The following is a 15,977-nucleotide window of genomic DNA, read 5'->3' as shown; positions in this document are numbered from 1 at the left end:
CTATTTTTTGTGAACGCATTTAGGCATTTGCATGGCCTGTTAGAATGTGAACCTTGCGTTCAAATTTCCCCTTGTAAAAACCTTTTATTTCTTCAAACAAAAATCAACTAAATAAATAGGCTCATCCCAATAAACCTAATGTTGCGAGTAGAGCCAATATGGACCGAATTGTATCAGAAAGAAAAGAAGAGGAAGGGTAAAAGGAAGGCTTGCACACTTAATGTTTTTTTTAACAAGATGTTATAATAGCGGATGACCAAGGGTGATGGTGGACGATTATAAGGCATGGTGACTCATGGAGAAAAATGGTGGCTGAGGTCTGAAAGCATGGAAGAGTTCTGTAGTTATAATATACTTTTACAAAGATAAGAACAATTTAATGGCTGCGATAAAATGGTAAATGCATGATAATAAAATAACTAAAATTAATATTCATTCCATACATGATAATTAACCCATGACTACTCCTATTAATAATCCTAGTAGATTAGATCTATATGCGGATTATTCACTTTAATTTAAAATTAAAGAAAATAATAAATTAGACTAACTTGACTCAACTCAACTGACTTGACTCATGTGATCGGATCATAATATAGTTGTGTTGAGGAATTGATCCATCACTTGAATACTTACCAAACAAAAGCTTTCTACTTCACAAGAATAATTAGCTAGATGATTTCTATTCAAGAGGTTACTTAAACATTATGGTATTGAAGTGTCGAGAGGAGTTGTAAGTAAGTTTTGTTTCTATTGCTTAGGGTGAAATGAAAAAATTGGTTTTAGGTGGGTCTATGATTTTTCCTTCTCATGTGAGAGAGATTTTTTAACATTAAAAAAAAATGAATCTATATGTTAGCCATGTTTACTTTTCTTATTTATATTCAGCTTTTGGTTTTCTACTATTACTCAGATTTTCGTAGACCTAATTGTGTTCGATTTCATAATTAGAGTTCTATTCCATCTACTTGGCTTTGGTTTAATTCTTAGTTGGTTTTTTTAAATCTAATGGAACTTGATTTTCCTAAATCCATTCAAATTTAGTTCTTGACTTTGACTTGGAATTTTTATTTCAATATCTCTAAACCTAGTCAGTATAGGAATTCTATCTTCCCTACTATGATAGACCCTTTGACGTTCGTCCATTAATAGGATGATATCTCGAGATCTCTACATTCAATTCACTTAAAACTTAATTTGTTGAAAAGCTCTTTTTCGGGATTACAACATATCAAAATCTCACGTCAATCCGACAGTGGCATTTTTTGAGATTTATTTTCAAAGTTCTGTGTCAGATCTTGTCCAGATCTAAAAATTGGAATAGATCGGGCCTTGGCCTAGAAAGGGGAGATCATAACACCTCTATAGGCTACAAGGTGGGCCGCAGCCCACGCTCGTAGCCAACGGTGGATTGGGCTCGTGAGCCCAGCTCAATCCACCCAATTTTTTTTGGGTGGTTGATGCGGTGGACTAGGCTCTTAAGCCCAGCCCACCCAATCTCTGGGCAGGCTATAGTGTGGGTCGTGGTCCACACCTTTAGCCAGCCTATTGTGTTGCCTAGTGGGTTGTGGATAGGCTGCCCACTTCCTCAACATTAATGTTGACTGGGTCTTGAGCCCAGCCCAACCTGTGAATTATAAGCTAGCCCTTAGTCATTTAACATTTTTATAAATTTATGTTAGCTATCTTTCTAGATTTTTCTCAATCATGTTATTAACACAATTTAGGATAATACATAATTAAAATTAGGCATTTGAATTTATTAATCATTTCAATTATCTTTGACATTTGCAAATGTGAATAATTCTAATTTTACCATATTAATACAAAATAATATTTCAATTATCTTTGACATTTTTAATTAATACAAAATAATATATTAATAGGGAAGAATAAATGCAAGACTAAGTCACCTACTTGGACCTAGAAAATTAAACTTAATTTATACAATAAGGTAGTTAGTTCTATAAATTCATTATTCTTATGTTTTATTTTATTTTATAAATTATTAGACCCATTTCTATGCGAGGAGGATCTCGAAATTCAAGAGGAGCCGACTGATTAGGAAAGTGAGACAGATCCAGAGATATTTCAGGCGAGTTAAATCCTATATTAGTCTATGAATAATATTATGATAATAATTACATATGTCAATTTTTACTTGCATTAATTATTATTTATTGCATATGTATGATAGACCCCATGTTTAGTTATAATGCATGTTACTTTGATGATCATGATATAATAAATAATAAAAGTCATGGCACCACATGCACATATTATTGTTAGTCTAGTCCTAATTAGGCAATGCCCCTCTCACCCACTCAACCCGGAGTTAAAGGTAGAGTGTATTATATAGTATTATATTAGCGGTCTACACCTGAGGTCGTTAGCTGGTGAAGCATTCAAATGATTACACTGCCCTGGTTGGAGACTAGCCTAGAATGATATTAGTAAGATGATTGAAAGGTAGGGTTATAGTTCTAGCGGTACCCAAGGACGTAAGGTCAGGGCGTAATGATTCTGCTTTATGCGATGATTTACTAAAGCGGTAATGATAAACTTACTTACGACTGGGGTCCTTAGTCTGATGGCCATAAACGATAGGTCATATGTAGCGTCGCTAGGCATGTATTAGCGATAATACCGCTAGATGACTAGCTTCTCTCGTTACTATGTTGCTTTGTGAAATATGACATTATTGACACGATTGCTATGTGATATATATTGAGTTATGATGATGAAAGTTTATTAAAAATTGTATTGTACACATGTACTTGATATATTAATAATTATGGTTATGCATTTCTATTTATCATGCAATACAATATTTATAGATTACTATTGGATTATACTTGCTAGGCCTTGTTTTCACCTTAATTTTGATGAAAATATTTCAGAGCTAATTATGGAGGACGCGGATATCAAGGAGTAGCATATTCTTGAGTTGTTCTAGCCTGTGGTATCCTGTTATAAGTTTGGAAGAAAATTTCTAGTTCGTAATAGGAGAATCATAGCAAACAATCACGAATCAAATTGATGTGATCCAAATAGTTCTAATACCAAATAATGTGATCCAAACCATTCTAATACTAATAATGATACAATCTTTGGAAGAATTGCACGCAATTTACCCTAAGATAGCAAAACCGCTTCCTCTATCTCCTACTCAGATCTGGTGTGCATCGAGCCTCGCGGGCGCTGCTACATACGAGGCTTTAGATGGTGCATATAAGGATTGGGAAAGACCGACCAGTGGTGGTTGGAATCCGGTAGGGCTATGGAAGGCCAAAGTAAGTTGTATAGAGATCTAAGGTTTGGATACACTAGATTGATGGCTATGGCTAGCGTGAATGATAGTGGTAGGTAGTATGTTAATAGCTCGGATAGGGTTGCACACAGCTAGAAAGCGGATAGGACTAGGAGAAAGACGTTGTTTCCTTGGAACAACTCAGCTTGTTAGTCCCAAGTTTTGGGATTCGAGGAATTAAATCTCATTCCCTCAGTAAGATTAATGAGCTTCACTTTGCATAACATCTATATGGTATGCTATTATTATGCAGAAATATCAGAGGTTGTTGAAGGATCTATTTACGTCTAGAAACCCATTATTTATGTGTTACTAGTACAAGATGGTTGGAAGGAAATTCTGATGAATCCCAAATTTATTACATCTTCTTCAGCAAATTACATCGCAAGTTCCTGCTCTTATTAGATTTTTTTTCTTGAATTTCACCCAAGATGGTAGTCCATTTAGTAGTTGAATCTTTTCCTTTTCTATCTTGTTTACATGTTAAATCTCAGACTTTCATCAAGAGATCAAACATAATTTTTTTCAGAAATGATATATCCAAATTGTTGCACTTATTTTGTGTTCTTGTATAAAGTTTAGATGATGGATGAGATACAGCTAGAGGGTTTACTTCTTTAATATCTCAGAAATAGCACAAGTTAATATTTCCCTCATGGAAGACTTGATTGTATTGAAGGTTGACATGAAAATAACTGATTGCTTGTATGTCGATTAATTATGATCCTCTCATTTGCTTCTTTTATAGGAAGACAATTGGAACCTATAAAATTATAAGATTAGGATCCCAGGATGTTTTTATGACTGAATATTATAAGATCTGAATCCATCCTAATCTTCTATTGAGTACTTTTTAGTTGGAATTCTAATGTTACTGCACTGTATTGTAGTTATCTATGTGAAGAAGGAATATGTACATTTCATGTAAGGTTTATATTTGTATTTCAAAATTTTTTAATTATGTTAAAATGTTTAGAATATTTGAATAAGCATATGCACAAGCCTAGCGAAGGTTTATTAAAAAGTTTAATAGAAAGACACATTCATGCGTTTAAGATTATTTCTTTATGCTTTAATATCTTTTTATCTTATATTATGTAAGTTGCGGGAAATCGGTTCCTATGGTTTATATTTTTCCGACTTCCAGTAAAAAAAATTTAAAATCTTGAAGCAAGAAATTGTACATATTATCCTCTTGTCACCTAACATAGCAAAAAAAAGTCAAATAAAGAAAAATACTACTACATAAAGTCTCAACCAAACTTGTACAAAACCACACTCATGAAATGGCCCAAGCTCACTCCATATTAAAGTTAGGAGTATCTGTAGCAACCAACGAAGAAAAGCCACATCATGAAAGAAGAAGAAAAGTGCTTGTGAGGAGATCTACACGTCTAATTTGTTCACTCTGATTTCCTTTCCTAAAAGAAAGAATAGGTCATAGCCTCCAATAATAAGCTTACTTAAATTAATCGATAGTCTTTTCTGATATAAAATCATACCAAGAACTTGAAGGGTAACTCAAAGCAACATGGTTTAATTTGGGGCATATTTCTAGTTCAACCCCTAGATAATACCAATTTTTGTGTGGTTCGTGTACATAATTAAATATACAAGTTCTTATAGTGGACTTAGAATTGATCCAATATATATATTGAATTGGGTATTTCTCCAATAAATTGAAAAGTTCATCTTATTTGCTATAAAATAAAATCATTAAAAGTAGTTCACCACAACTATTAATAACATGAAATATATTATTAGTCTACTAACGAATGGAGCTTTTATCAGTGCATGCTCTTTTTGTTTCTCCAAACGAATAATTTTATGATAAAAAGATGTTTATATATACACACTCCATATATATTCTCGGTGAAATTTAATTGAATTAACCATTTTACTCAACAACTATATATCCTCAGTACGAATGAGTTGAAATATAAATTTATTTTTAACCATTAGTCGGTAGCCATGAGCGTGAGCAGGTTGTTCAGGAAATTTTTTACTCTTCTTAGCCCACACGAGTGGGTCCACATTAGAGTGCGAATAAAGACTTCTTTTTTCTAATATATTTCCACAACACTAGTAAAAAGACCATAAGAGTAATGAGAAGAAAGGAAAATTCTAATCTTTAAAAGAGGAAAAAAAAAATGTCTCAATAAATCAATTAGTCCATTAACATATGTAAGGCTATCAAAATGGCTTTAAACAAGCAGAACCGAGTTGGGTTTAAGGATCGGTCCAATTTAAGCTCAATTACTGTAGTTTATATATATATAAAGCTAATTAGTAATTGTCAATGTTGATGCATGCTATGTGTTTGATTTATAATTTTCCAAATTCAAGCGATATGATATTGAGATAAATATATTTTGCTTTAATTGCACGTTTTAGGGTGAATAATTAATTATTAAAGGCCCTTGTAATTGCAAAATTTGGTTTTTTTTTCCTTGACAGATGCTTAATTTGGTTGAAACTTGTTAGTTTCATTTCCTTCAAGCAGATTGGGTTTTTCTTTTGTTGATTCATTTTATTTTCCTTTGTCTATGAAATAGACTATTGAGCTACCGAGTAGAGCTCAAGGTTTCTCAAGCTTGTGGGAGCCAATCGTCGTGCCAACTTGTTTGGAGCTAGAGCTGAAACATGAAAAGAATAGCTTATCGAATGCTTGCTGCTTGCCCAAGGTAGGCTAGTTTATAACCCTAAACGTAAGTACCACCAATGATCAAAGCACTTAATTAGATAATATTAATTTCATATCTTTTTATGCACATTAAAATTATCATTTAATTTGTATGATTAGCTATAGTTTTCATCATACTGTTTTAATGCTGTCGTTATTAAACTATGATAATTTTGTGCTTGAGTTTTTATCGGCTGGTGTGGTTGAATGACTACTTAGTAACAGATATTAAGACAAATATTTTTAGAAGTATAGACGATCAGACGATAATGCAATTGTTTGAGTTTCAGAAGATAAAATCTCGCTCATGAAATCTATACCTTTTATTTTACAACAAGAAATAGAGTATTATTTTATTATTCTTGATTATGGATAGATGTGAAACTTAATTTATAGTGATGAAATTTTATATTTAGCGTTTTAATTACTTTTGACTTATGACTTTGCCACTGATATTGATTGCAAGATATCTTTTCGTTACGCATGTCATCAGGAGCATCCCAGGTGGTATTCAGAACTTGCTTTGCAACTTCATGACACCGTACGTTTGTCAAAATTTCCAAGCATGCATGTCGAGCTAACTAAGGCTCCCTACTGGACAAGAAATCTCATTGCAAATGCAGTATGAAACCTGAAGGTTTACTTGGTTTGACCCCTGCTACATTAATAAATTTCCTTCTTCTACTGTTATAAACTCTTTCTTTATGAGAGGCATCCAATACGTCATAGATTTAATTACGTGATTAGGCTATATGTGAAGTAAATTATGAATGAAGACACTGAAGGAAAGTGGGGTCTAATTCCCAAGCTTATATATGTTTAGAGATAGCTTATTAATTAGGAAAACTTCATTTCACACAATGCATTGTTGATCTATAAATATGATATATATATATATATATATCTGAAACCTAGCTCAACATTTTTGAATTGGTCACTTCATTTAATCTCCCTGCAAGTTTTCAAATGGCGTCCTACTTATATATACTCTAGCTTACAGACTTCAACCTTTGCCCACAGCTAACCACACCTACCAAATACTAAAATACCTCAAGTTGAACACTTGCTAATTGATTAGCTAGAATTGCTTTCTTAGTTTTCTTCCACCAAGGACTTAGATGTATGTGTAAAATGAACAATTGTTAGCTAGTTAATTAGGTATGCCATTGTATCTCCTATGTATGTATTCTTCTAGATTGAGAAAGTAAATTAATCCATACATAAAATACTTGTATCCAAAATATCAATTATAAACTAACCTCTTGAAATTATAAATCAAGCCATTTTTTAATATTGAAACTGCCAGCACAAAGACAAAGAAAGGAAAATCAAATCGACACTAGGAGTTATATGGTGTCGCAAAGCCAAGGTGAATATTCCAATGCTACAAATTCTCGCAAGCATGCAAAGCGTGCTGGTTGTTGAAGAAATTTGGCTATACATGTGAGAGAACCGACACTTGTCCCTCACGAGAGAAGAAAAAGTAAACTTGGTTCAGTGGAACTTCAGTTATTTTCAGTGAAACAAAGACAGAAGGAAAAGTTAAAGAGCTCAGAAGTGGAAATGCAAATGATGAACTAGTGAACATCTACTGGAAATACTAAATAACTCAAGAAATTAACGACATTCAAATGTAAGCGGCATTGAATATATAATTCCATCATGTTGATCATGTGAATTACCAGCGAGCGATTAAATTTGAAATAAACTCATGAACATGCTATGATGATGCTTATTTCTTATGCTCAAAGTTGCTCATTCTACTTGATTTCTGGCTTAAAAGAAAAGGAGAAGAGAAAGAAGAAGAAGATAGATTATGAGACGAATGGCTTAACAGTCCCATTGCAGTTGCTCCATCGAGCTGCTTCCACAAAACATTCCGCAAGGCATTAATGCCGATTCCATCATGTCGATATCGAAGGCTGCACTGTTGTAGGAGGTGTCCATCTCCAGCACCTTGTGATCAGCCCCATTGAAATCAACTTTGCCAGCCAAATTGTGATCTTGCTCCTGCCCGTTCACTTGTTGGGGTACTACGGCCTCATGTTGCTTCGAGGTTTCAAAAGTCTCGACGCCATCCGCCCACATGCAAGTCTCATCCATGAATCCTGCAGGCTGGTGGAAGGAAGTGGAGGACATGTTTGTGTGCTCCAAAGAAGAAGAAGAAGCATAAGTATGTGAATTTTGATCTTTGAAGCTCATCAAGACGCTTGTGTCTTGATACTGGTAATTGCAGATGGGCATGGCTCCATGCATGGGAAGATCTGAAGGTGGTAGTGTAACCACTGGCGGGTTCATGTCCATGGAGTTGGTCTTCATTTCAAAGTTCTTACTAGGGGAACTAATTGTGAAGGGTGGGGTGGATGTCTGGGGGTTATGGAATTGGGAAAGATTGGCTGCATTGGTGCTATAAGAAGGCCTAGAAGTAGGTATTAGGTTATGGGTCTTCGGATCCAACCCTTGAGCTATGAGCTTCTTCTTTATGCATGAATTCCAGAAGTTCTTCACCTCGTTGTCTGTCCTCCCTGGCAGATGCTTAGCTATCTGAGCCCACCTGAATGCACAAGGAATCAAACCTGCCTATGAAGGGGGAATAGATTTACAAATATATAGTAGAGAAAATGATCTATGGTGTGCTAATTGATTCGATTCAAACATGCATGCATGCAAATTTTAGCAGTAGGAGATTTAGGGTTTCCTGCACCTGTTGCCAAGGATCCTGTGCACATCTATGATGACTCTCTCTTCTTGGGCTGTAAAGGATCCTCTCTTGAGATCAGGCCTCAAGTAATTGATCCACCTCAGCCTGCAACTCTTCCCACACCTCTGCAGCCCTGAGATCCCAACAACAAGAGGTTGAGATAAATCTAGAGAAAGAAAGAGAGATCTAAGAGAGAAAGAGCGAGAAAAGACCTGCTTGTTTTGGCACAGAGCTCCAGCATCCATGGCCATGGGTGGTGATGTATTTGACTAGCTTCTCGTCTTCCTCCGGTGACCACAACCCTCTCTTCACCTTTTGCTTGCTGCAGCAATGGTGACCCATATCACCAATGACTGCAGAATGCCCCTCTTTAGAGATGGACTTAGTTATTGTGCTAAAATAGCATATGCCCGGCCTCTCACATAACCCCCCATCTAGGCAGCAGACTAAGCATACGTTCAGATATATGATCTCTGTGACCGTACAAGACCATAGACCGTGTCAAGAGTGACATTAATAGCACAAAGAAAAATATATATTGAAATCGAGAAGTGGCTTAGTTTGCACTCCTGTGATTGTAGTCAAGTAGGACCCAGTCCTTGTGAGTAGTTACTTGTGTTTGTTTCATGGCCTTTCCTTTTGACGTTATCCTCGACTCCCCATTTGCCCAACTTTTCTTATTCAACACTGGCTATTACAAAACTAAGCCCAAAGATATGGAAGAAAATCCTTCAGGAAGCATCAATTAGAAGGGATCATTGTCGGTGGAAGACCATTCGTGTGATCTCTGGTCAGCTCCATTCTGATAATTTAATACGGTGCACTCTTATGATAATAAATATATATATGCTAAGTATATATATTCATTCATCTGTAGTTCATAACTAATCATTAGGTGATCAAATTTACTCTTGATAGTATACTAAGTATCCGTGTCACAACATCTTAAGCAGACTCGTTTCATGCAATCTAGAGGAAGATTTCATCAATCAAATGTTAGCCAACTTGGCTGAAATAATAGAGATCATATAATGTATAATACTTGTACAAGAAATCATCTACTACTTTGTCAAGATAATTTATCTAAGAATGTTAGTCACGCACTCATTCTGCAAAGTCGTAGAAATGATTAGGAGCATTAATACCAATGATGTGTACGTGGAGTGAAGTGAACCCCACCGGATCATTTCTTGCATTCAGATTCACCATGCAAGAATCCATAATTAACCACACACAATAACAAAGTTTGCTGGTGCAAGGCCAGTGGGTAGTGAAGCGAAGTATTTCTCACCAATTTATTTGTCCTAATTATTAAGGAAATTAATAAAGAGCATCCTGCCTTTGTCTTTTATTAGCATTAACACCTTGAAACAAGGGTTTTTATTATTTGCATCTCTAATTTTCTTCTATCTCAAAAACACACGTCATTTAGTACATTTTATTGACAACTACCATATTGATGAGTTTAATTAATAATATGTTCATTATGATTATGTTCATTTTTGTAATTGGTATATTCGTGATAAAGTAAAGTCATTCATTCATAATATTATGTAATTTTCGCTAAACTTAATCATAAGAGTTATATAGCACAATGCTTAATGATTCACGAAGCAAAAAGAAGCACACAGATTTCAAATTTCAAGAACCATTCGAATTTTGCCATGGCTAGGGTGTATGAAGATGGGTTCGAAGCTGTTTTGAACAATGGTCACGATCATAACCCAAACTATTCAAAGTATTAGAAGTTCGTTCGAATTTCTCACCTGAAAAGCAACTGGACAAGTGTTCAAAACTCGTTTGAACAAGTATTGAATAGATTCCACTATAACTGCAAAGAAGATTGTCGTTTAGGGCGTACGAACGTGTCATGCACAAAATGCCTGCCATTCGAACACACCAGTGAATCTCCAATTTATTCCAATTCAAGTTGAATTATTATTAGGGTGAATTGCTTTCCTTTTTGGATGTATAAAAGGGAACGGATATTTGAGGAGTTGGCTAAGAATCTTGGATGCTATTATACATTTCAGTGAAGATCAAGAGAGGAACTTTGATCAATTAAGGGAAGTTTCTATTCCGTAGCTTTTCGTCTTAGTAGAGCTCGAAGAAATCAATGATCTTAATTGCTACTATCTTGAAAATCATAGAGGTAAGTCTTCAATCTCGAGTGCTACCGAGGTTATAAATTAAGCACGATAGAAGAGTCAAGCAAATTACTTCAGAGAAGTTGTAATAAATTAAACGATATGTAAGTAAATATGTAATTACTAATTTTCATAGTGGTTGGATTGATCCCCGAGAAGAGAATCATGATCAATTACTCCAAGTCAGCAAGGAGTTTTTTCTCGTAAAAAGTTCTAGTGTTTGCCTGTAGCTTATCAAATCTTCCAATACATGTTTTGTTTTCCGAAAATTATCTTCTAGATGGGTTTTCAGAATTTCAGATTATAACACCCTATGTTAAGTTAATCTTTGATAATACCATTATTCCATCGGATAGACAACTTACTCAAACGGTATGTAGGTGTTTGATTTTAAAATTTTAAAAACAGCAGTTATTTATATAGGCTGTAAAATTAATTTTAACTCATTATCGATGATAAATATCTATATAGTAGGGTATGTTTTATAACCTCACATATTTATCACTATTAATCTCTACTACTTGTTCATTTACAATTCTTAGTGCGAAGCAAATATATTTGTTGGCGTCTCTCTCTTTCCTTCACTCAACGATTGCTTGTCCTTTTGTCTGTTTCTTGGTGTCAACGTTGTGGGGGAGATGATTGGGTGCTCCCTTCTCTTTCACATTTCCTCCTCTCTCTCTCTCTCTCTCTCTCTCTCCTTTGTCTTCTGTCCTCTTGCTTTCTTTTTATTCTCTCCTCCATCAATACTGTTTGCACGAAAGCGAATCCGGTGGAAAGGAGGAGGCGAGTGGGCTTTAAATTAACAAAACGCACAGCCAGTCGTGTTAATTAAGCAGGCTGGCACAAAAACCTTTTCCTCCTTAAAAACACTTTTATATTGCTTTCTTCTTGCATGCATAGAAGTTAAAGGAGAGGTGTGTCCTTTAAGCTCCAGTGCTTCTCTCACTTGTGTTTTGTTTGCTAGTCTATTTTCCTTGACTAATGTCAATGCATCAACCTGCATCTTTGTCCAAAACTTGAAATCATGGGGCAGGTAAAGAGCCGTGACAACTATTCTAACTAGCTAGGGTTTCTTTGTAACGTTCATGATCACGTTTTACCCCATGGGCAGAGTGAATCAGAAGCTTCCTACGTAATCAAACTCCGAAACGTGATTTAAGGACACAAGAAAAAAAGAAAAAAAAAAAGAAAGAGTAATTATATATATAGGAAATTAAGTTTAAGTTTTCTTTTAATCATTTACATCATTCGACCATGGACGTCTTTAACACGAATCGAGACCCCTAGGCGAATGTATTGCATGGGGCCCCTTTAAATTAATAACCAATATACTGTGGCATTGTTTATCTCAATAATATTCTATATGAAATTTGTGACCTTTTCTAATAATTTAATACTTCAGTTGGAGTGGTAATATCTATTTGTACAATTTATTTAAATATTTTCAGTTCAAGAAAAATAATTCTGAACCATCAACATCAGACAATTCATCATGTTTTTAGAGAATTTGGAAGATTAAAAACAATATCTTTTCCAGCCACATTTAGTCCAAGATGAGATTAGGCATGAAATTTTATGGAGAAATTCAAAGAACTTATTATTATTATTAGATTAGATTAATACAGTAGCAAGACTTATTTGCTATACTCTCCAAACGACAATAAATCTAGAATTATTGGTAGAAATTGCTATTAAATAAACCTTGATAATTTCCCATTCAGGTTGTTTTTGCCTGTGCATGCAGAGATGCACTAAACTAGAAGTTATTAAGAGGGCCGGGACGGGCCGTAGCAGCCATTTCAATGGGCTTATTATTGGGCCGGCCCAGTAATTTACTTATATTGTCTCAAATAAACTCTGAATTAAGTTCATCAGAATTTGTGAGCTAGGTTCAATTTAATATATTGTTGGGAATTTATACGGATGAAAGAAAAATATATTTAAATGGTAAATAAGGATATGTGGTTTGAAAATTTTTGTCCAAATTTTGGAGAAATTTATAAAAAATCCCCTTGCCTTTTGCATTTATTATCAGAAACACTCTACCTCATAGATATTTATCATTTGGCTTTGATATTTTGCTTTAATATCTCAAAAATACTTTAAGTTAATTTTACCCTAATAACAACTAACAGAATAGAATAGTTTATTATTTAAAAAGATTAAAATTTAAACAAAAATATTTTATTTAAAACTCGGCCTTTAATGTTTGTAAATTAATACTCTGGGTTACTTGAGAAAAATACTCACATATGATTATGACTAAAATCAAACTACCCGTTGGACTTTCATTTGTATCAGCTTGCCCATTGTGGTTTATACTGACGTGAAACTATTAACTTTTCCATCCAAACTAACAAAAAAAGTAAATTACCATAATAACTCTCTGGTATTAATAGTTTCATCATTTGAGTAAATATAAATCTTTTGCCCAAAATTTTAAGACTATTGAAATTATTTCGTCCTTGATCTTATATTTAAGGGTTATTTGCACTAAAATACATTTAATTTTTATTTCCGTGAGTCATATGGTCTTTTTTTGTTTTCGTGGAATTTTTCCACTTTTTGTTCCAAATTTATCATTATGTCATTTAGTGCTTAATTAATGTTGATAGGACAATATAAGAATAAATAGAATTGACCTGTGCTCTTTTCTTCTTCTTCTTCTTCTTTTGCTATCTTTTAATCCATCTCTTTAATTATTTTTTAATTAATAAAATAAGAGATTAACTGAAAAACAATGGTGAGATAATTAGGACTAATAAGATAGTAATTATCTCACCACCCTATATCTAATTAATCTCTTATTTTATTAATTAAAAAGCGATTTAGAAGAAGAAAAAGAAAAAAAAAAATATTAACTTTCGCACTGTTTTGAACCAGCCTAACCTAATCCGTAATGATACGTAACTTTCAAGGGAATCTGCGAATAATCTAACCAATGGATCGTCCTAAATTTGGATATGTTGTTACTCTTAGAGAGAGCTTTCCAACGAATCTAAAATCACGGAATTCGAATGGTTAGATCTCAAGATATCGACCAAATAGTGGCCGTCGGTCAATTAGATCCTAGCTTGATAGCCCTCCAATGGCTAGATGGATGCTATATTTAGTTTTTAGTGTAAAAGGGGAGAAGTTGTTGTAGAAGAGGGAGGTTAGAAGCTGGAAGAGGCCGACCAAAGACTTGGGCGATGGAAGAAGGGAGGTGGGAAAGGGCGCCAATGGCTAGAGACAAGTAAAGAAGGAGATAAAGGCGAAAGCCAATTTCAATATCATCATTATCATACTCTATATAGAGACTCACCCTTGGGACTCATCAACTAAATTAAACAACTCTAATAAACCTTAACAAATCAACAATTAAGTTAAAACCCTAGCAAACCAACTAAACCGGTCTTCCTTATCTTTTCCAATTAACTATCAAATTAAGCTTTCATTTTGTCGCAGATAGATTACGAATATAGAGAAGTCATAAATATCAAAGTTGTAGATTTGTAGTTTAGTGACCTTATTCAACTAGTTTGATATTATTTCGATATGTGTAGAATATTCTACAAATATTTTCTCAAAACTACGCAGAGCTGGATTTAGCTAATTAAATAAAATCCTAACCTACTAAGACTCTAACTAAACCAAATAAGATAATTAGACTCAATCCATTGAGCCCAATCTCCCGTTGATGTGATCTGATTTGACCTAGTTCGCATCAATCCACCACGCTTCTGACCACCTTGTCCTCAAGATGTCCATAGTGGTTCCCAAACCTTCCGTATTTGCTGAATCGTTCCTACCAACATCTAAGCCGAGTCTGAGAGCGCAAGATTTGTGGAGGAGGCCATGGCTTGGCCAAGTGTAATACAATGTAGAACGTTGATTTGTGCTCGACCAATTAGTCCAAGGCTAAGATTTAACTCACCTACAATCCAATGTATGCTCGAGTCTAGTCTAAGCCTTGCGTAAGGGTTGATCTGTTTAGGCTTTGGCACATTGCTTATGGTCTGAGTAGGTTGTCCTTTAGATCGGTAAGAAACTTGCTAGGCAGCTATGACCATAGGATCGGGCCATCGAGGTATCAGATCCTCGATATTTTTCAAAGCTTCAATGCTCTCAATCAATGGCTCAGGTGGCGATTGGTAATGGCTAACGACCGCTTTGGTATTCCTAGCTGTCGATGTGGGCAGCAAGGTCTCCTCTGATGGTGATGTATACATCGGTGGTCCTTGGTTAGGCACTAATCGTTGTCGAGGAGATGACGAACCTAATCGGTTCATTACATATTCCTTGAAATCATTGTGATCCTTTTGCATTGCGTCAAATCTATGCAGCAATATTTAGAACATGTCCCTAAGTTCATCCGCCAAGCCCATATTCACACCCATGAACATTGGTTGACTCGGTCCTACTGTGGTCGCTCTAAAGGAATCGACCTCACGGTTAGGATCATCGTGGATTGAGTCTTCTCTTGTTGGTGTACTCTCTATTGGCCTCCTTATTAATGTCATCTTTCTTGTTTCAACTATTAATGAAGGTCTGAGGTTTGCCTGCTCTGATACCAGTTGATAAGCTCTGATACCAAATGATAAGCTTTGATACCAGTTATTACGAACCAGCCTAATCTGATCCGCAATGGTTCTGGACTCAATGAAGTACGTGACTTATAAGGGAATTTACAAACAATTAAACCAACGAATCCTCCTGAATTTGAATATGTTGTTGCTCTTCGAGAGAGCTTTCCTATGAATCTAAGATCACAGAATTTAGATGGTTAGATCTAAAGATATCGATCAAATAGTAGCTGAAAGTCAATTAGATCCTAGCTTGATAGCCCTCCAATGGCTACATGGATGCTAGGTTTAGTTTTTAGTGTGGAGGAGGAGAAGTTGTTGTAGAAGAGGGAGGTTAGAAGCTGGAAGAGGTCGACCAAAAACTTAGGCGGTGGAAGAAGGGAGGTGGGAGAGGGTGCCAATGGCTAGAGACAAGTAAAGAAGGAGATAAAGGCCAAAGCCAATTTCAATATCATCATCATCATTATACTCTATATAGAGGCTCACCCTAGGGACTCATTAACTAAATTGAAACAACTCTAACAAATCTTAACAAATCGACAACTAAGTTAAAACCCTAGCAAACCAA

General features: G+C 35.0%; 1 protein-coding gene across 1 annotated transcript; it reads right to left on the bottom strand.

Moving 5' to 3' along the window:
* Positions 1–7,591: 7,591 nt before the first annotated feature.
* On the bottom strand, positions 7,592–9,160 carry LOC140759388 (uncharacterized). The gene is made up of 3 exons (XM_073095936.1): positions 8,907–9,160; positions 8,698–8,827; positions 7,592–8,547 (listed from the first exon to the last, which is right to left on the bottom strand). Exons 1-3 carry the CDS (start codon positions 9,034–9,036, stop codon positions 7,824–7,826), a joined length of 984 nt encoding a protein of 327 aa, XP_072952037.1. The 5' UTR covers positions 9,037–9,160; the 3' UTR covers positions 7,592–7,823.
* Between the last annotated feature and the right edge of the window lie 6,817 nt (positions 9,161–15,977).

Source organism: Typha angustifolia, chromosome 4 (assembly GCF_048772165.1).
Source record: "Typha angustifolia cultivar Huaian chromosome 4, ASM4877216v1, whole genome shotgun sequence".
NCBI lineage: Eukaryota > Viridiplantae > Streptophyta > Magnoliopsida > Poales > Typhaceae > Typha > Typha angustifolia.
The sequence above is the reverse complement of the archived record's forward strand: the minus strand, read 5'-3'. Positions and strand labels throughout refer to the sequence as shown.

Coding starts and splice junctions, on each gene's coding strand:
- LOC140759388 (XM_073095936.1), bottom strand. CDS start 9,036: ATGGGTCACCATTGCTGCAGCAAGCAAAAGGTGAAGAGAGGGTTGTGG. Junction 8,828..8,906: donor CTCTGTGCCAAAACAAGCAG/GTCTTTTCTCGC, acceptor TTGGGATCTCAG/GGCTGCAGAGGTGTGGGAAG. Junction 8,548..8,697: donor CACAGGATCCTTGGCAACAG/GTGCAGGAAACC, acceptor TTGTGCATTCAG/GTGGGCTCAGATAGCTAAGC.